Genomic DNA, 18,930 nt, shown 5'->3' on the forward strand with positions numbered 1-18,930 from the left:
TTGATTGTAGGGTTTAACACGCCGACGCAATGCAGGTGATGAGGCGCACCGTAGTGGAGGGCTCCGGATTAATTTTGACCACCTGGGGATCTTAATTGTGCATCAAAATCTCGTACACACGGGCGTTTTTGCTTTTTGCCTCCATCAGAAAAGCGGCCGCTGCGGCCGGGAATCGAACCCGCGACCTCGTGTGCTCAGCAGCACAACGCCTTAGCCACTGAGCCGCCGCGGCGAGTCCGTCGGAGTGGAGCAGAAGAACTACTGCGCATGCCCAGAGACCTCCAACCCTCCTTCAGCTTACGCGAACGCGTAATTGAAGCTTTGCTGCATTGTCAGCCGCATGTGTGACGAAAAGCTGCACTCACATTGAAATGTTTTATGCTTCCCAACGGAAGACGTGGAGGTGGTGGCAATGCAACCGTTTGTAGAGCAGTCCGAAAGCCCCAGTAGTACCTGAAACCGGACCAGCACGCTTAGTATAGTGGGTTATGCAAGACGTTTACTGATATTTTTGCCTGGTCTTCCCTTACCTCCTAGTAACCTGCAAGGCCTCAGGGTATTTCTAGGTCGTTTAATTTATTCATTTATAGAATAAATGAATGAATAAAGGACTGAACGAGTCCAAAGGTGGCCACAAGTACTGCACAAAAGATTACATCGGACCCCTCAAAAGTTGTAGGGAATGATGAGTCACAAATTACAAGCAATCCTGTTTTCACTCTCACAACCGTTAAAACTGCGGCCCGGTCAATCGTGTTTTGTGTTGTGCACTAGTTTGGCATTGATGGCCAGCTACATTTACACCTTCGATTCGTGGCATTTCATTGAAACTAACTTCCGGTATTTGTACTCAGTCATCAGGAAATCAATTGCTCATTGTTTTTGTAGTTCTGCTGATGTGACTACGCTATATATTGCCGCGAACCAACGTGACAATATGAACAAACGTTTCTAGAATGTAGCTGACCTTGTATCACAACTGAATCGATAGCCTATATAACAAGAGGAAAGAAAAACTTGGAAAGGCGGGTAGGCCAACCAGTGTACAGTTTTTGATCGTTGCAGCGGAACCGGCAAAAACGAACTTCCAATTAGAACTGTCAATTGCTGTTGGTTTGTTTGGTTCGCATGCATTTTAAGTGAAATCCACTCTGCTCATAATGAACCCGGCTATAGCAGACTATCAGCTACAACAGACTAAATTATAGGCGAAAATTGTTTTGACTGAATGTCAATAGCGGACTTCTGCGGTGCCGGCACCCAATATGCTTTTGCTTTGTTTATTTTGATGAGGAAACTATTATGCCTGACAACATTGTCAGCGTACAACGGGTCATCGGTGTGGCCAAGCCAAGCCAGTGCCAGTGGCCTTTATTTTTCAGTGGCAGGCTAGCTGATTTCACTGTCGGATAAACTAAGCATAATTAACCCTGTCAAACATGGCGAAAACCAGGCCGACATTGCAAAAAGTACGGGCCTGCCTAACCAAACGGTCCACTCCACCGTCAAGAACAAGGACGTCAACGAAAAACGTGACTCCGGTGAGACTCAAGAACAGCGCTTTCGAATACGCCAAGTGGTGCACCCGGAGGTCGAGTCTGCCCTCATCAGTTTTTTGGGTGCAGCCCTTTGGCGGCCGTCTCTGGGCTGAGCCGCGTTGTCAACGTAACCAGCGTACGCAAAGTAGGAGAGTGTCGCGAAATTGGGAGGGGATGCCGTGGCGGCGTGAGTCAGCGCTCTCCGAAAGTGTGCGGTGGGGGAGGGGAGGGGGCAGTATGCTGCGCCCGCAAGAGGCGTTCGACGGTGCGATGCTCGGGCGAAAACGGCTGGGGGGCGTGCACGTGACTATGATGTGCGTTTGCTTAAGACGCAGTTTGCGGTCCCTTCCTGAGAAGCACCTCATGCCGCCGACACAGAGGCTCATCATCGCTGCCGTCGAGACAATCCTCAGTGCGCTGCTGCTGCGCCCAAATATCGCTTTAGGGAGTATCGTAATTGCCAGCCAATTTTTTTACGTAATAAAAAACTCCAGTTCAGTGAAGTTTGGCAATTATTACTCCGACGTATGCATAATTACAGTGCCATTTGATTAAAAAGGTAAGAAATGCCTTAAGCAGGGAGACGGCTCTTGTTCATTGTGTGCGTCTGCCGCTGGCTGTGCGCAGCCCAACTGGTATAACTTTCCGTGACACAGCCGTCCTTCATCAGACTATTTGGCCAGCTATTTTACGGACCAGAATTCGATCATTAAAAAGTCTGCAAGCCGCCTTGTGAAACGTCAGGCAGCGATCCGAATTGTTTGACAAACAATTTCAGGTAAACCTGCCTCGTCACAAGGGGTCTGAAAAGAGCCTGGCTAATTTTGCTGGCCATGACTCATTTGTATAGCTGGTTAGTAATGGCTCTTCCTTATATTTTTGCTTTATTTTCTCAGCTTAGCGTGCATCTCTATGCACTCGACCGCATGTGTTAGGCCGTTGTTTCCAAGTGCCGGCACTAAGCTTCAAAAACAGCGCAAGGCGATTCTTTCCCCCCCCCCCCCCGTGAACGCAGTGCAGAGATGCTGCAGGCGTGCAGAAAGAACAAATGGTCTGTAGCATGTATATGCAATACTGGTCAAGGTTCCCATTTTCCGCTCATATACCCCCACCCCTCCCCCCTTGTTCGGATAATGCATACTTCAGATACAGATAACACTTTTCTCAGAATAAAAAGGGTGCGTTGTAACGGGCATAGACTGTAGTGCCCTACGTGTGGAGAATGGAGAAGAAGGCGGAAAGGAAAGGTAGAGAGATTGAAGAGCAAAACAAATTAGTGGCCATAACTATTCATACGGCGGTGCATTATACAGCGAAGGTGTTTCTAATTTCAAGAGAAATTGGCCCATAGTGATTACAATGTGTTGCAAATCCAAACCAAACCAAATTTACTAGAGATGCAAAACAACGAAACAAGAAAACAACCACGTGGCACGCTCGCTACGCTCCTGCAACAGCTTATTTTGCGTCTACGGAGGGCGCCGCGCCACCGGAGCCAGTGCTCTGGCGCATGCCATTATTATTTACAAAACATTATTTACGAAATCACCTGCCACAAACGTGTAGTAGTGCCTAATTCGCGATGAGTCCAGAGGCGGTTTCTTTGTGTTCTGCCCCCGTAGTGTGGTGTGATTTCCATTCATTCTAGCGTCCGCCCGCTAATTCGAACAACTATATGGTCCCCTTCGAGTTCGAATTAACGCGCTGTTACTGTACTTTCCTCCTATAACAGCGATACCAACTTTATTGCAAACTTCAAAGAAATTTAGTCGATGTTAAAGAATACATGTGAAGCAGCGGCGACTCCCCTAGCCACTTTCTGGCGATTTCTCTATGAGACCGCAGAATCTTGTTTGTGAGATTGGCGGCCAGCAACCTAAGCCAGCTGCAAGAGACGTGACTGGGAGATTGTAATGTAGTATCTAGCTTTCGTGCCACGTGAATTTAACGCCCAGTTAGCACAGTGATGAATATGCTTTTAGTGCAGGCCTACATTACATCACCATTTGTGCCTAAAGCACAGCAATGTAGAACTTTTTCAATATTTCAGTGTTTTTTTTGGTTAAAAGAACATCCTTCATGGCTGGAAATGAGCAAAGCAATTGCCCAAAGGCTCTTTTTTCCCCCAAACTACACAAAGTTGTATTTTGTCTTCATGACCCCTTAAAGGGATGCTGAAGTGAATTTGCCAAATATTTGTTTTTGTTTGCATGGCACAGACAGGCTCAAATTAACACAATTTTCATCGTTTTTTACCCTGTCAATAAAGCAGTATTTAATCTATAAAGCCTGAAAGAAGAAATAATACCATGCGACATTTGAGGCGGCCGAAAAAGCAGTTACATACATAGATGTGATTTTGATTGGACAATGTCTAAGATTAAAATTGAAACCAGTTTTGGTTTTGGTTCTTTGAAATAAGATGCTTGGCATCGGACGATGTCGTTGGATGGGATGCATTCTCGATATCTCAGTAATCGCCATACCGCGCTTCTGCCACGTTGTCGGCTGTAAAATGCATCAGGTAAGCCCACCAGCACGGCTTAGAATCGTAGCAATCACTAGCTGAAACATACGCATTGGATGAATGCTCCCCGCGTCACTGGAGACGCTCAAATGTGACGCACTTTTCCCCAACCTTCGGAGTTTGCCTGGCTCGTGCCTGCATCATAAGAGGTGTGTTCACACCAAAGCAACAATGAGTCAGCTGATTCAGGACTGTGCCCGCAAGCAGTCTGTGCTTATAGCAACACCACGCGAACAAGAACTCGCCAGCGCGTCATGTCACTCCGCACGCGCTCTGCGAACTCGCTCATGGAGCAATGAATGTTACAGCACAAAAATAGAATTTAGTATAGAAAACATTCCCCAAACAAAAATAAATCAACTTAAAAAAAGAGCATTTACTATTAGAGATTGGAACTTGAGAACTGAAAACAATATAGGGTCATTCCACGCGAAATGTCCCAGGCCAAAAATCGACCATCACCAATTTCATTGAAAAAATTTGTGCTAGGTGCCGATGAAGTGTAGGAGGTCGGCACGGAGTATTTCCCTTGAAAAAAATTTTTCGGTCGTGGGAGCGCTCCTTGAAATTTCTGCAAACACGCAAAATGTGGCTGGAGATAATAAATTTTAAATAAATAGTGAAACTATGTGTAATGACAAATATTATTTTGGATCATTCCCCTTGCATTGTTCTTTGATGTGGGACTGTGTCTGAAGCTGTGTAAGTATTTTTGGCGTTGTACTGGCTAAGTAAAAACACAAAAAATGGCACGTTTTTAGGAATTTTTCGCAAAGGCACCGTGAAAGTGTCACCCAAAATATTTCTATCGTGCATTGATGTGGCCTTTGAGTGTCGAGTAAAAATAATTTAAGCCGATTACAGAGCGTACTTTTCAAGCAAATTGCTTACAAAGATGCAAGAAAATGAGTTTTTGCCGAACTTCACACCTCAAAAAAGCCCCAAGGCCCTCGAGGTAAAATTACATGAGATGGCTCATTATACGCACCAGCACCTTGCCTTTTAATTTAGAAAATTTGATTCGGGTAAATTTTGTTTGAGGCGAGAAAAAAATTTTTGAAGTTCACAATCAGCCGCACTTGTGTCCACTATGGAACTGCGCCCCCAACTCGGAACGCGTTCGTGCCGCCACCCCTTTTTGTGGCAGGCATGTGCACACGTGGCTCGATACTGAATGAACATTGGTTGTGTCGCTTGACAACACAAAAAATACACCGTAAACAACATGCTCCACTCTGCCACTTTTGTGGCGGGAGCTACACTACACTATCTCGGCAAGTCTTCGCGGGATGACCAGTTTTGACATTGAGCGCTAGAGGTCAACCCCCTTCCGCAAGTGCCCGGCACGGAGCAGCGGCCTTAGGGTAGGGACAGATAGACGGCAGGGGAGAGATAGGCGAGGAGGGAACGGGAATGTGCAAGCAAGCCGCCGCCTCCGCAGTGATAAGCGCGCAGCACGAATGGAGGCCAGGAGGCCACGTGCGGCGCAGAGCCGTGTGCGATGAAGGAAGATGAAAATCCAGCTGTGGTCACTCATACAGTGGCGAGGCTTAAACGACGCCGTGAGGTGGAAAAGAGGAAACACGCTACTGTTGCGTACAGCTTCGCTACTTTCAATTCTTGCGTGTTAGTGTGAGCTTCCGTCATTTTTATTTTTGGGTCTTCGTACAGTGAACACAGCAAGTGAGTGTTTTGTAGTGGCAGTTATCAGCGAGCTGGACCTAATCTGTCTGATGCGGAGGAAGAACGATCGCAGAGTAATTTTGCCTGCGCACCACACTTCACATAGCCCCAGAAAATTCAACGCACAATATTTTTCACTGCAAACATACCATTTCTTGCCACTTGTTTCTTTTGCCTACGGTTTTTTTTGTTGCTGTTGTTCACAGATATTCAACGTTTCACCAGGTGAATAATCACCGTCAACGAAGTCTGCCTTGTTTTTTTTTTACCTTCATTTCTTTCTAGCTTGATTATGATGAAATAGTAAAAAAAAGTGTTGAAAGAGTAGCTGGTCTGAAGTGATGAAATTGTCGCGCTCCTTTGACTGGGATTGCCACCAAGTTGTGCCCTTGTTTCTTGTGTTTTAGAACTTGGAACCATTATTCCTTTGATATTGTTTTAGCCCAGGCATACAGGTCCTTTCAAGTCTCAATCTGATCTTGAGAAGGTGTCTGGAGAAATGCTCTTTCCGTCAGACGTTTAAGTGCGCCGCCAACGCCGTGACATCCACTTTTGCCGTGTAAAGTGGCAAAGAAATTCTATTATGCCGACAGTTTATGGCCATCCTTGTGTAGAAGAGACTCCCGAAGTTACTTTTTTTTTCTTGTATTGCGAAGAAGCTTCGTCAAAGAAATAATAAATTTCTTCATTTAGTTGAGGCTGATTTTGTTTCTGTATTCCGAGCACTGCGCTCTTAAATATGTAAACTGCAATGATGGGAAGTGACTGGGCAAAGACTTTCAAATAAAAAAGTGGCAGAGTGGAGTATGTTGTTTACGGTGTATTTTTTGTGTTGTCAAGCGACACAACCAATGTTCATTCAGTATCGAGCCACGTGTGCACATGCCTGCCACAAAAAGGGGTGGCGGCACGAACGCGTTCCTAGTTGGGGGCGCAGTTCCATAGTGGACACAAGTGCGGCTGATTGTGAACTTCAAAAATTTTTTTTCTCGCCTCAAACAAAATTTACCCGAATCAAATTTTCTAAATTAAAAGGCAAGGTGCTGGTGCGTATAATGAGCCATCTCATGTAATTTTACCTCGAGGGCCTTGGGGCTTTTTTGAGGTGTGAAGTTCGGCAAAAACTCATTTTCTTGCATCTTTGTAAGCAATTTGCTTTAAAAATACGCTCTGTAATCGGCTTAAATTATTTTTACTCGACACTCAAAGGCCACATCAATGCACGATAGAAATATTTTGGGTGACACTTTCACAGTGCCTTTGCGAAAAATTCCTAAAAACGTGCCATTTTTTGTGTTTTTACTTAGCCAATACAACGCCAAAAATACTTACACAGCTTCAGACACAGTCCCACATCAAAGAACAATGCAAGGGGAATGATCCAAAATAATATTTGTCATTACACATAGTTTCACTATTTATTTAAAATTTATTATTTCCAGCCACATTTTGCCATTTTGCGTGTTTGCAGAAATTTCAAGGAGCGCTCCAACGACCGAAAAATTTTTTTCAAGGGAAATACTCCGTGCCGACCTCCTACACTTCATCGGCACCTAGAAAAAATGTTTTCAATGAAATTGGCGATGGTCGATTTTTGGGCTGGGACGTTTCGCGTGGAATGACCCTATACCGTGTGCTTTAGACCACTCGGCCATAAGCCAGCGCTGCCAGGGGCAGAAATATATAATGTATAGCCATTTTGCATTTGATTTAGTTTTAGCATTCCAAGCAGCTTAGATTGCATATTTCTTGAATAGCGCTGGTGCAGCATTGCTTCTGCACAGCCGTGGATGGCTGCCGATGATTTATTAAAGCTCAAGAGGTTGGAACATAGCTCGGACGTCGGATAGAGCAGTGGCCAGTGTTCGACGCGTGAGGCGCGCTCGTACCACATAACCAGTGACTTTCTCGTGCGCACATTGTTGTCGTTTTCTGGCGACATATCAATTCTTCTCCCCTTAGATGAAACATTTGGAAACGAAGTCTTCATAGCGGTCTGGAGGCCGCCTAGCCTCGGATGGTCGCAGTTGCCAGGTGGTCCCTGTGAGACGTCGAGGTCGATGGTTGGGAGGAAACGTCCGGAGTATCCAGCGAGTCCGGTAGCACGGGAACAGCAGAACTCGACGGCGTCTGTCGCGTTGTGTCAGCGAAATCGTCTGCTGTGCCCCAGTCCATTGGCGTCCTGCTCGGGCTCGCTTTCCTGATGTGGTTGAGATGACGGCGAACCTTTCCAAGGGCGCTTTTTACCAGCCAGGATTGTGGTCCGACGCGGCGCAGAAGTTCGCCTTCAATCCAATCTGGCTTTCTCAAGAACTGTCAGATGAGCACCCTTTCCCCTTCTGCGAAACGACGTGATTGTTTCAGTGTCTGCTGGTGATCAGAGGTCTGCGTTTCCTTCTCTGGCTTCAGCAGATCGAGGGGACATAAAAGTTCGCGGCCAAACATCGCTCTGGCAGGTGTCATTCCTGTAGCTGTGTGCACCGTCGTGTGCTGCCGATACAGGAACCTTGCAAGTCGACACTGTGTGGAGCTGTGTTTATCCATTACGAGTGCTCTGTTCAGCTCGGCCACGTATCGTTCTGCTTGCCCGTTTGTTGCAGGGTGATACGCTGGTGACGTCATAGCCTGTATTCCATTCGATGCGTAGAACTGCTTTATCTCGCTTAAAATAAAGGCTTTTCCGTCGTCCGAAACAACTTTTCGTGGAATGCCGAATGTAGCGAAGAGGCTCCGGAGTACGTCAATGACAACTGCAGATGTCTGGGTGACGTGACAGACTTCCACCCACTTGGCATACACTTCTACAACAACCTAGTAGGTGGTGTGCTGGAGTAGTGGTCTCGCAAATTCAACATGCAGTGTGTGCCAAGGTGTCTGGGGACGGTCCCACGTGGGAATCGGAGCTTTTGGTGGGCTCTTCTGCGTTGATTGGCATTCAGAGCACTGTCTCACTGTCTCTTCAATCATCTTGTCGATTCCAAGCCACCATACTCGCCCACATCTTCATGGCTCCCATGCCTCAATGAACAGCATGCAGAAGTGCCAGAACATGAGATCGTGCAGAGCTTGGTATGATCACCCATGATCCGAGTGTGAGACACTTGCGATGAGATGCCAGTGCAGTCGCTCTTAGCCGGTAAGGAGCAAACTCATCTCGAATGAGTTTTTCCACTGTGTCATTGTGCACTGACTTGTACAGCCTTCGCAACATGTTGTCTTGGTGCGTCAGGCGGGCTATCTCTGTAGCAGGAAACGGAGGTCGCGACAATGCTTCGAACAACAGTACGTCGCCTGGTGGCCATGTTTCATCGATGCATTCTGGCAGTGGTAGTCAGCTCAATGCGTCTGCGTTCTGGTGGTTCTTGCCATGCCTGTACACAATATCATAGTCATATGCCAATAACTTGATGCACCATCTGGTCATGCGAGATGAGAGGACTTGAGCCGTTGGTTTCCCTGGTCCCAGTATGCTGAGCAGCGGTTGATGATCCGCGAGGGAAGTTACCTTTCTTCCTGCAATATATTTGTGAAACTTGTCAGCTGCAAACACCACAGCGAGTCCTTCTGTATCCAACTGAGCATAATTTCGTTCTGCCGGCCCTTGTGCCTAGATGCAAAAGCGACTGGTGCCTCTCTATTCTGGTCATCACGTTAAGACAGAACAGCTCCTATGCCGTATGGCGGAGCGTCGCATAAGACAAGAAGCTCCTTCCGCTTGCCGTAGTGTGCCAGTACAAAGCGCCTGAGAAGCAATTCCTTTAATTGACCAAATGCTTCTTGGTGCTGAGTCTCCCATCCCCACGTAGCATCCTTTCGAAGGAGCTGGTAGAGACAACTGGCAACTGATGCTCTGTTCTTCAAGAATCTGTCGTAAAATGTCAGCATCCCGAGAAATGACTGAAGCGCTTGCTTGCAGTCTGGCGCTGGCGCCTCAGTGATGGCTCGAACTTTGTCTTTGCTGGTGTGAACGCCATTTTCGTCGATTCGGTGTCCCCGAAAATAAACTTGTCTCACAGCAAAACGGCACTTCTTTTTGCCGAGGCGAAGGTTGTACTTGTGCAGCTTCTCGAGAACTTCTTCCAGTCTGGCGGCATGTTCCTCGGCGTCCTTTCCACTGATGATGACATCATCTAAGTACGCACAAACGCCTGGGATGCCAGACAGCATAGTCTCCATGAAGCGTTGAAAAATGGCTGGAGCTGTGGAGATTCCAAAAGGCAACCGTTTCACCTTGTAAAGTGCTTTCGGCGTGTTCAGGGTCAACAGCTCGGCTGTCTCTGGCGTTAAGTGAAGTTGCTGGTAAGCCTGTGCTAAATCCAGTGTGCTGAAGACCCTGCCTCCCCCCAAGCGGCTGAGGACCTCATCTGCTGTGGGAAGTGGGCAATCTGACTTCTTACGATGGTAGTCGTTGCATATTCGCCGCGAGCCATCTTTCTTTCGCACGAGTACGAGAGGCGATGCCCAATCTGAATGCTGCATTGGCTCAATGATGCCTTGAGTTTGCAGTCGATCCAGTTCATCCTCTACAGGCGACCGCAGCGCGAAAGGAACTGGCTGTGCCTTTAGAAACTTTGGCTTCGCTCCTTCCACCAGTTCGAGTTGCACAGCATGACCGACGTGTCCTGAATTTCGTCATTGAACACGGACTGGTACTTGCTTAGGAGCTTGGAAACAAGTACATCGTCTGTTATGTTGTTGATGCCTGTTAGCTCTATGCCCAAATGAGGAAACCAGTTTCATCCGAGGAGGTTACATCCTGATCCCTCGATTACCACAAGTGGTGATGTCAAAGTCTTGTCCGTGTGTGTTACTTCTACAGTTGCACAGCCGAGCACTCCAAGAGACTGGCCTGACCATGTACGTAGGAGAATGTTGTCCATCTTAAGCCGTGGTGGGTCGTTCGTCCACGTGGCTCTGAACGTTGCCTCACTAGTAAGACTGCAGGTTGCGCACCTGAGCCGACTTCAAAATTCAACGATTTGCCATGTAGCTGCATCATGACCTTCTGGGAGCTCGATGTGTCCATTTTAAAGGAGCCATGAAGACAAAATACAAGTTGGGTTTATTAGAAAGACTGCTTAGTCCCGATAACAATGATACCAATATCATCGCAACCTTCGAACAAATAACGGAGATATTAAAGAAACCGGGTGAAGCAGTTGCGACTCCCTAGCCAATTACCCGCAACTTTCCTATGACGTCACATAACCTTGTTTGCGTGATTGGCGGCCGCCTAACTGACCTGTCGCGATGACACATGACTGGATGTCTGTAATGGGGCCTCTAGTTCCATTTGACCGCATCACTTGAATGCTAATGTGCAGTTAACGCACTGAAAATTATGTTTTATTGTTGGCCCGTATGACGTCATTCTTGCTCATAACACGTCACTGTGGCGCAAAATTTGAGTTTTTGAATACTTCTTGCTTTTTTTTCGTTAAAAACACATCTGTGGCTGTAATGGAGCTGAGTGAGATACTGAATCCTAGTTCTTTCAAATTAAACGAAGTTGTATTTTCTCTATTGAGCTCATAAGCACCTTGCTTGGCCACTCTTGACGGGTCATGTCCTGGGCTGAGGCTGCTGTAGAAATTCCTTCATGTCGACATTCGATACTGTTGTTCCCCTTAGTTTTTGCCTATTTTTTTTTTTTGATACACGCTTTTCCGATGTTCCCGCGTTTCTCACAGTAGTTGCAGGAAGCCGTTTGGACTATGCTGCGCACCAGAATGCCAACAACATTGGTGTTTCCTCTTGACCCAGCTACTAGAGTGGCCTGTCCTTCCTGTATTGCAGGTACTTGTACTGGCTTTGTGAACATCTCTCCATTTCACCTTCACGTTTTTCTGGGCTTCAACGGCGTTCTCAGCTCTCAGTGCAAAGTCAAAAGCTTTCTTAAGCGTCGAGTCCTTTTCTGCCAATAGCCGTTGTTGGACCTGCTCGTTCCGAAGACCACAGACAAAACGATCACACATTACGTCGAGTGGAAGCATTGACGGATTCGCAGCCGTACCTGTGCTGGTGCAAAAATTACAATCCACTGCTAGTTTCTTGAGCACTGCCAGTAATCACTGATTGTTTTGTCGTGCCTTTGGTCCTGCAATTGGAAGCGTGCCCTGCAGAAGACTTTAGAAGACTGCGGATCAAACTGAGCCTTGAGCACCTCAACGATGTCGTCGCAGTCCACTTCGCTGGGCTGCTTGGGTTGAACGAGGACGCAGACGATGTCGTATGTCTGTTCTCTGCACAGCGTTAGCAGATGAGCGTGTTTCTTGGAAGCGTCTTTGATGTCGTTAGCTTCGAAGAATGGAAGCCTTCCACACCAGGATCTCCAGGAGCCGGAGCTGCCACTGAATTTGGGTAGCCAACTGTAGTCACACGTTGCCATGCCGTTTCATTTCTTACGTCTGTGAATTGCCGCTGAAGTGCCGGTGAGTCCGCGGTCTTCCTCGTCGCCAAATTGTTGCGCCTGCACAGCCGTGGATGGCTGCCGACAATTTACTAAAGCTCAAGAGGTTGGACCATACCTCGGGCGTAGGATAGAGCAGTGGCCAGCGTTCGAAGTGTGAGGCGCACTTGTGCCCCACAACCAGTGCCTTTCTCGCGCACATTGCTGGTGCCTTCCGGCGACATATCATGCAGTATGCATCCCCCAAATTTCCACAACTATCTCGTCTCTAGCAACTGCATTCATTAGGGGGAAGAGCGTTCCCAGATGTGTGGTCATGTCGCTGACCACTGTGCTAGCTCACCCAGCGCAAAAAGTGCTTCCCGCACCTTGGTTTTACACTGTACAACAAAAGCTTTCATTGATTTCAATTCCTTAGTACCTATACTAAGTTCGCTGACTCTTCTCCCGCCTTCATTCGGCCAGTCAGCAAAGTGTCGCATGTGCGCTTCTCTAAAGCTACTTGGACATAGAGCTTGATACAGTCTACAAACTAACGAACTAAAGGCCCATTCCTTGAGGCACAAATCGTGTTGCGGCTTAGTTTCAATTGGGCGGACAAACTGCAACAACCAGCCCACGGCCAGCCGGCTAAACACTGCGCCGACAGATTCTGCTGGGGGGTGGCAAGCTGTGCAGTAGCGCAGTCAAGCCAAGCCATCTCGATTGAGCATCATACGAAATGTCATAGGAAATCGACAACGAGTATGCTGAAGGAGGAGTGCACTTTTGAATTGATTTTTATGCCAAATAAATTCGCGTAAATGCAGCGAGAGTGGTTGAAACATGGCCTAGAGACGCCAGACTACAAGTAACCCCGCCATGTTTACAAATCCCTTCAGTGTCCCTTTAATGCAGGAACTTCAAAATAACAGATAAGGGAAAGAGGCTTACTCTCATCTGGTGACTCAAACTCGCGAGCAACCTTGAATGGGTGATCCGAGTCGTCGTCATCACCAGCGCGTGCCATGCCCCGTGCGGCCACAGCGAGCACTAGTGCCTGGAACTCCATGCGGGTCCAGGGCTCCATGGCTGCGGGAACAGGTGGACGCGCTGTTTGGGCTGCGCACCTGAAAAGCCCGTGACCTGAATGATACAGGCTACGACTAGCGATTTTTGTACCGTATTTAACTGTTACAGCTTGGGGCGACGCAGTGGGTTATTCAGAATTGTTTCTACGGGTGCTATCCGTGAGGTTGATTGATTGATTGATTGATTGTGGGGTTTATCGCGCCGACGCAACGCGGGCGATGAGGCGCGCCGTAGTGGAGGGCTCCGGATTAATTTTGACCACCTGTGGATCTTTATCGTGCGCCGAAATCTCGTACACACGGGCGTTTTTGCTTTTCGCCTCCATCAGAAAAGCGGCCGCCGCGGCCGGGAATCGAACCTGCGACCTCGTGCTCAGCAGCGCAATATCCGTGAGGGGGCAGAGATATAGGCCGAATGCCTGACAAAGCCTCTGCCCCCCCCCCTACACTTCAGCGTAGAAGGTAATGCAGAAAACGTATCCTCAAGCACGCAACAAAAGACATGCGATACACAGTGCTTAGAAAAGAACATTCAAACATTTAACATAAGGTTGAATAGAACTCAAACTATACTTAGAAAAACAAAACAAAAACAACAACAACAACAACAACAAAAACTCCATGTCATTCCATTCCATGTCGTGCACAAACACAGAGTACATTCCAAGTACGTAAGAAAAAGCACACGTTACATAGCATTTAAAATAAAATAAAACAGCCCGATGCATACATTTAAAATTTGCAAAACATGTCACACAATGCGCAAATTTGTTAAATACACAAGGCACATTTCAAGGAAAATAATTTTCCAGTTCTATGCCGGTGAATACACGACACCATTTTCAACCATGAACCTTCTGCATGCACATTTGAAACTTTGAAAAGACCGATTAAAATCAGTACATATATCACCCCTGTTCAACATGCTAAGGGTCTGAAAGTGTAACATCTGCCTACCGTAATTTGTTCGTGTTGCAGGCAGCCTGTGTTTAGGACGTCTTATATTGTACGCCCTAGAGCCGTCATCCAGTGGTTTGTTTTAAATTCCAGATTTTTGGATCCACTGCAAAAGTTTAAAGTAGTATATTTGGTCCGCCTTTAGCATATTATATTTATTGAAAAGAGGCTGCGATCGAAGTTCGCGTTTATCCCCCCGATAGTTCTCGAACATGCGTAATACTTTTTTCTGCAAAATGATTAGTCGATAATAGTTAGACGCTGTTGTAGTACCCCATACTAAAATTCCATAGCTCAGCTTGGAGTAAAATAGTAATACAGGCTTTGCTTTAACCAGGTCGGCAAAACACTGTACATTTTATACATGCACCCAATGGCTTTAGATAAATCGGATTTCAGTTTACTGATGTCTGTATTCCACGAAAGGTTATCGGTAAACCATAATCCTAAAAATTTTTGTTCTGTAACTTCTTCTAGCACGTTACCGTTAAATACGATTTTAACATCAGTTGTATCTCATTTACTTATTTGTCTAAAGATTATATACTTAGTTTTATTTGTGTTTAAGCTTAACCGATTTTGGTTTAACCATTGAGACAGTTTCAACAGGTAAGCATTCACATATTCTTCCAGGATTTTCTTTGTTTCTGCCGTTATATAGGCAAGAAAGAGTAGTGGACCCAAAATTGACCCCTGGGGAACCCCGTGCTGAACTATAAGCTTTTTGGAAATTAATGTTTTGTTTATTCTAACATACTGGTATCGGGTTGTGAGATACGTTTTAATTAGTTTTAGAGCTGCGCATCGTATACCGTATGATTCAAGCTTCTTGGGTAAAATGTCATGCTGTACTGTATCGAACACTTTTTTCAAATCTAGGAATAATCCGATGGTGTATAATTTGTTTTCAATGTTATGAATTATTTTATCCTTTAGTCAATGTTGTGAATTATTCTATCCTTTATGTTATCCTCACTTTTTTGAGGCCAGTTCCGCGGATTTATTTTTTTGGAAGCCATATTGAGACGATGTTATTACTTGATATTTTTGAAAAAAATTCGTAATTCTCTCGTTTATAACCCGCTCTACTATTTTCGAAAATACTGGAAGTACAGAAATAGGTCTATAGTTATTGATGTCGGTTTCCCCACCTCATTTATAAACGGGAGTAACTCGGGCTAGTTTTAATTTGTCAGGAAATTCACCAGATTCTAGTGCCTTGTTTATTATATCCGATAAAATGGGACTAACTATATCTGCTACATGTTTTACAGGAAAAACCTTAATTTCATCGTAACCAGCGGCTACATGGTTGTCTAAGCTTTTGATTATTTGTTCAATTTCATGCGGGATTGTTGGAAAAAGCATTATGGATTCAGATAGGTTTCCAACTCTTGTTATACTGAGCGTATTGGAATTGGTCCCGGCATATACACCAACATTTACAAAATGTCTGTTAACTGCACCTGCAAGTTCTTCCCTGTCATTTATGGTATTATTTATTAAGATTTCTTTTATAATATGCTGACTTTGCTTTCTTCCCATAATACCGTTAATTGTGTCCCAAACCTTGCGGGTGTCATTCCTAATGTCTTAAAATTTATTTTCGTAGTAACTTATCTTAGCGTTTTTCAGATCGGAGTTCAATCTGTTTCTGTATTGTTTATAATTATCAACCATGTCGACTTTGCGACAGCGAATGAAGGCGTGATAGAAGCGATTTTTTTCCCTTATCCTTTTGTACAGCTCGACGGTTATCCATGGCTTTCTCACTTTTTTAAGTCTGGTTTTGTATTGCCGTGGAGGAAATGCTTTGTTGTAACAAAATAGGAATTTGTCCATAAATTTTTCATAGGCACTCACAGGGCTGTGCTCGTGGAAAATATCAAGCCAGCTTTCATTTTCAATGAGGGACTGAAAGCAACTGAGGATTTCATTGTCGATGTTGCGAAAAACACTATTTTGTTCGGGGATACCAACAATACCATTGGTAACTGGGGCTAAACAGAATACGGGTAGATGGTCGCTTAGATCACATGAAATAATTCCAGCCGAAACAGAACTAGCGTCTAGATTTGTAATACATACATCAAGAGATGTCGCACTGGTACTGGTCACTCTAGTTGGTAGTAATATTAAATTGTTACAGGCATACTGGTCGAGACGTCCGCGAAACTCACACGCTTGAGGGTTGTCAGAACCAGTGTCGATATTTACATCCCCAAGTATTATAAATGGCGAACTTGTGGATCCAATATTAGAGAGTAAAGTTTCAACGAACTGCAAGAACTCAGCCATGTTACCCGAAGGCGGCCTATACAACACACTAATAACGGTATTCGGTACTTTAATAAATAAACTTTCAACGTGTTCATCTACCCTTTTCATTGGCTCAATAGCCTGGTGGTGAAGATAAGTATTAACGTAGACAGCTGTACCACCGCCCCTCCCCTGCTGCCTGATCAATGCTTCACACTTGTAACCTTCGAGATAAGGCGGTACATCTTCTTTTGTCAACCAAGTTTCACTTATAGCTATAACGTCAAATTTTACGGACAGGGATTGCAAAAAAGTTTCAAAAGTATCTACTTTATTTTTAATACTCCTAATGTTGACGTGCATTGTATACAATCGTGTACAGTGTTTTCCATGTTCTTTGTTAAATTCGTGCGTGGTATTCGTCCATAACCAAAAGACCGATACTATATCATTGTCATAGATAATTGGTTTCTTAGTTGATTTTACCAACATCCGGCAGCGTAACAATCCTCAAAGCCCTCGAGTCCTCGTCCTTGCGTGCAAAGATCTTTCCACCTGCCGTTCACACAAACTTGCAGTTTGTGGCTTTCCTGCAAGCGACTGCAGCACCCAAGAGCTTTTTGTTCAAGGCAGTAAGGTGTTCGTTACTGTAAACCGGTTTGCTGTTTCCACCACAGTCCAAATCTTTAGTCGTTACCCGCTGCTTTTTTGACTCCTTCAAGAGCTTGTCTCGCTTTTCGCGCCAAACGAAGCGAACCACTATGTTCTGTTCGGTCAGTTTGAAAGTAGGGACTCGATGGCAAATATCCGTAATCGGTTCATTCGTAATCGGTTCCGTAATCGGTTCATTCAGGATTGCTACAATCCTCTTCACAACATCATAGGCATCCCCTTCCCCTGGTACACCTTTTATTTCGATGTTGTTGGCCCTCTGGTCCTCTGGTATTGTTATATAGTTCTATTTTGTCGTTAAGCCTGGGATTTTCTGACTCAAGTTTCGCATTTTTTTCCCTTAAGCTTTGAACTTCTTTTCGAAGTTCTTTCATTTCTTTGATGAGTTCTTTCACGCCATCGGAAGTGTCATTACAATTTTTCACACTTTCTTTCAATGTTTTGAAATCAGCTTGCAGATCGCGCTTCAGAAGTCGCCACTATCCTTAGACATGACAACCAGCACTCAGTTAAATTCAGGTGTGAACTAAGCAGTCGTACAAAAAGAATCACACAACAAAAACTGATTGCAGTGTTCGGCAGCAGTGCGCATAAATCTTAGCCAGCGAAGAAAATATTCTCACCTGCACAGATCAAGGCAGATAATCAGTCGTCGAGCTCGACACTATTCCGTTCGCGTTCCGTCTGGACAGAAATTAAGCACTTATCGTTCCGTGCTAGACTTGAAACCTTGGTGGTGAAAAAGAACTGAGTGATTGATGCTTCAGTTACACGCCAAATAGTTGCTCCCACTTCGCTTGCGACGAAAATACCACCGCCGCCACTAATAGCACATCGGAGGCAGGAAAGCTCCATCTTCATGAGGCGCGCGCCGAGTTTGTTGACGCTTGCCTGGCAGCGCAATTTTGCGGACCGTGCTAGCAGACGGCTTGCTTCCCTTCTCGGCTAATAGACACCACGATGTTCACGCAGCGCGTTCGTCATATTTGGTTCAACATGTATAAAAAATATCGATTGGCTTACCTCACAGCAGCTTCTGCAACACAAACCAGAATAACGTCGGCGCCAAGGAACGGGCGAACGTCAAACTGCGGGATTTCCGTCCTCCTATGTCAACAACGCGTCATGTGGTGCCCTCTTTCATTGAATATAAAAACTGAAATGAAGAGCTCGTGTCCTGTTTTCGCTAAATTTAGCAGAGAACACTTTTGGCGCGGTTTTCGAATCACGGTGGTTTTCTTTTGTCGTGTGCACCTCCAGGCTAAAGGCAGCGTACCAGAACACCCTGTACACCTCCTAATATGCAACACAGGATCGTGTGGGCCCCGGCGCACTAGGGAATAAAGGGTAACATAGAAGCGGACAGGTTAGCTCGAGCCTCTGTACTACAAACCGAGCACCCCGCGATTCCGACCTGGAAGTAGTAGTAGTATAGTAGTAGTAGTAGTAGTAGTAGTAGTAGTAGTAGTAGCAGTAGTAGTAAAGTCCTTTATTGGGAAAGGATGGCCGGTTGGCCAGAGGGTGAAAATGGGAATATCAGGGAGGGAGGAATAACATTTCTTGTATCTTCAAGGGTCGTGCAGGCAGCTTCCGAGTGAGGTCCAGTTTGAGCGGCCGAGTAGGTTAACTGAAGGCCCCGGCTCACACTTTTTGAGCCAGACCGCTCTCAAGGGAAAAGGGGCTTAGCGCGGCGAGGAATTCAGGGTCATGGTATGGGGAATTATCTGGTGAAGAACCATTTGGGAGTGCACGTTCGAGAATATATCGATGGTCTGAGAATGCAGCACAGTGCAGATTAAATGGTTTAGGTCCGCG

At 45.7% G+C, this 18,930-nt stretch overlaps 1 protein-coding gene across 5 annotated transcripts in view; it reads right to left on the reverse strand.

The window, feature by feature from the left end:
• The window catches only part of LOC144162438 (uncharacterized), a 30,509-nt gene extending 12,285 nt beyond the window's left edge, over positions 1-18,224 (reverse strand). The window contains exons 1-3 of one of the 5 annotated variants that reach the window (XM_077692961.1): positions 18,139-18,205; positions 13,091-13,266; positions 366-453 (exon numbers count right to left, since the gene is read on the reverse strand). In XM_077692961.1, the coding sequence (XP_077549087.1) occupies positions 366-453; positions 13,091-13,150 (148 nt within the window). In that variant the 5' untranslated portion in view covers positions 13,151-13,266; positions 18,139-18,205. Of the gene's footprint in view, positions 1-365; positions 454-13,090; positions 13,267-14,184; positions 14,293-17,738; positions 18,034-18,138 lie in introns of those variants that run through there. The other 4 variants (XM_077692965.1, XM_077692962.1, XM_077692964.1 and 1 more) reach the window with 4 other exon arrangements.
• Positions 18,225-18,930: the final 706 nt, after the last annotated feature.

The sequence above is a fragment of the Haemaphysalis longicornis genome, unplaced genomic scaffold (assembly GCF_048455015.1).
Source record: "Haemaphysalis longicornis isolate Haplotype H1 unplaced genomic scaffold, Haemaphysalis longicornis Haplotype H1 scaffold_12, whole genome shotgun sequence".
NCBI classification, from domain to species: domain Eukaryota; kingdom Metazoa; phylum Arthropoda; class Arachnida; order Ixodida; family Ixodidae; genus Haemaphysalis; species Haemaphysalis longicornis.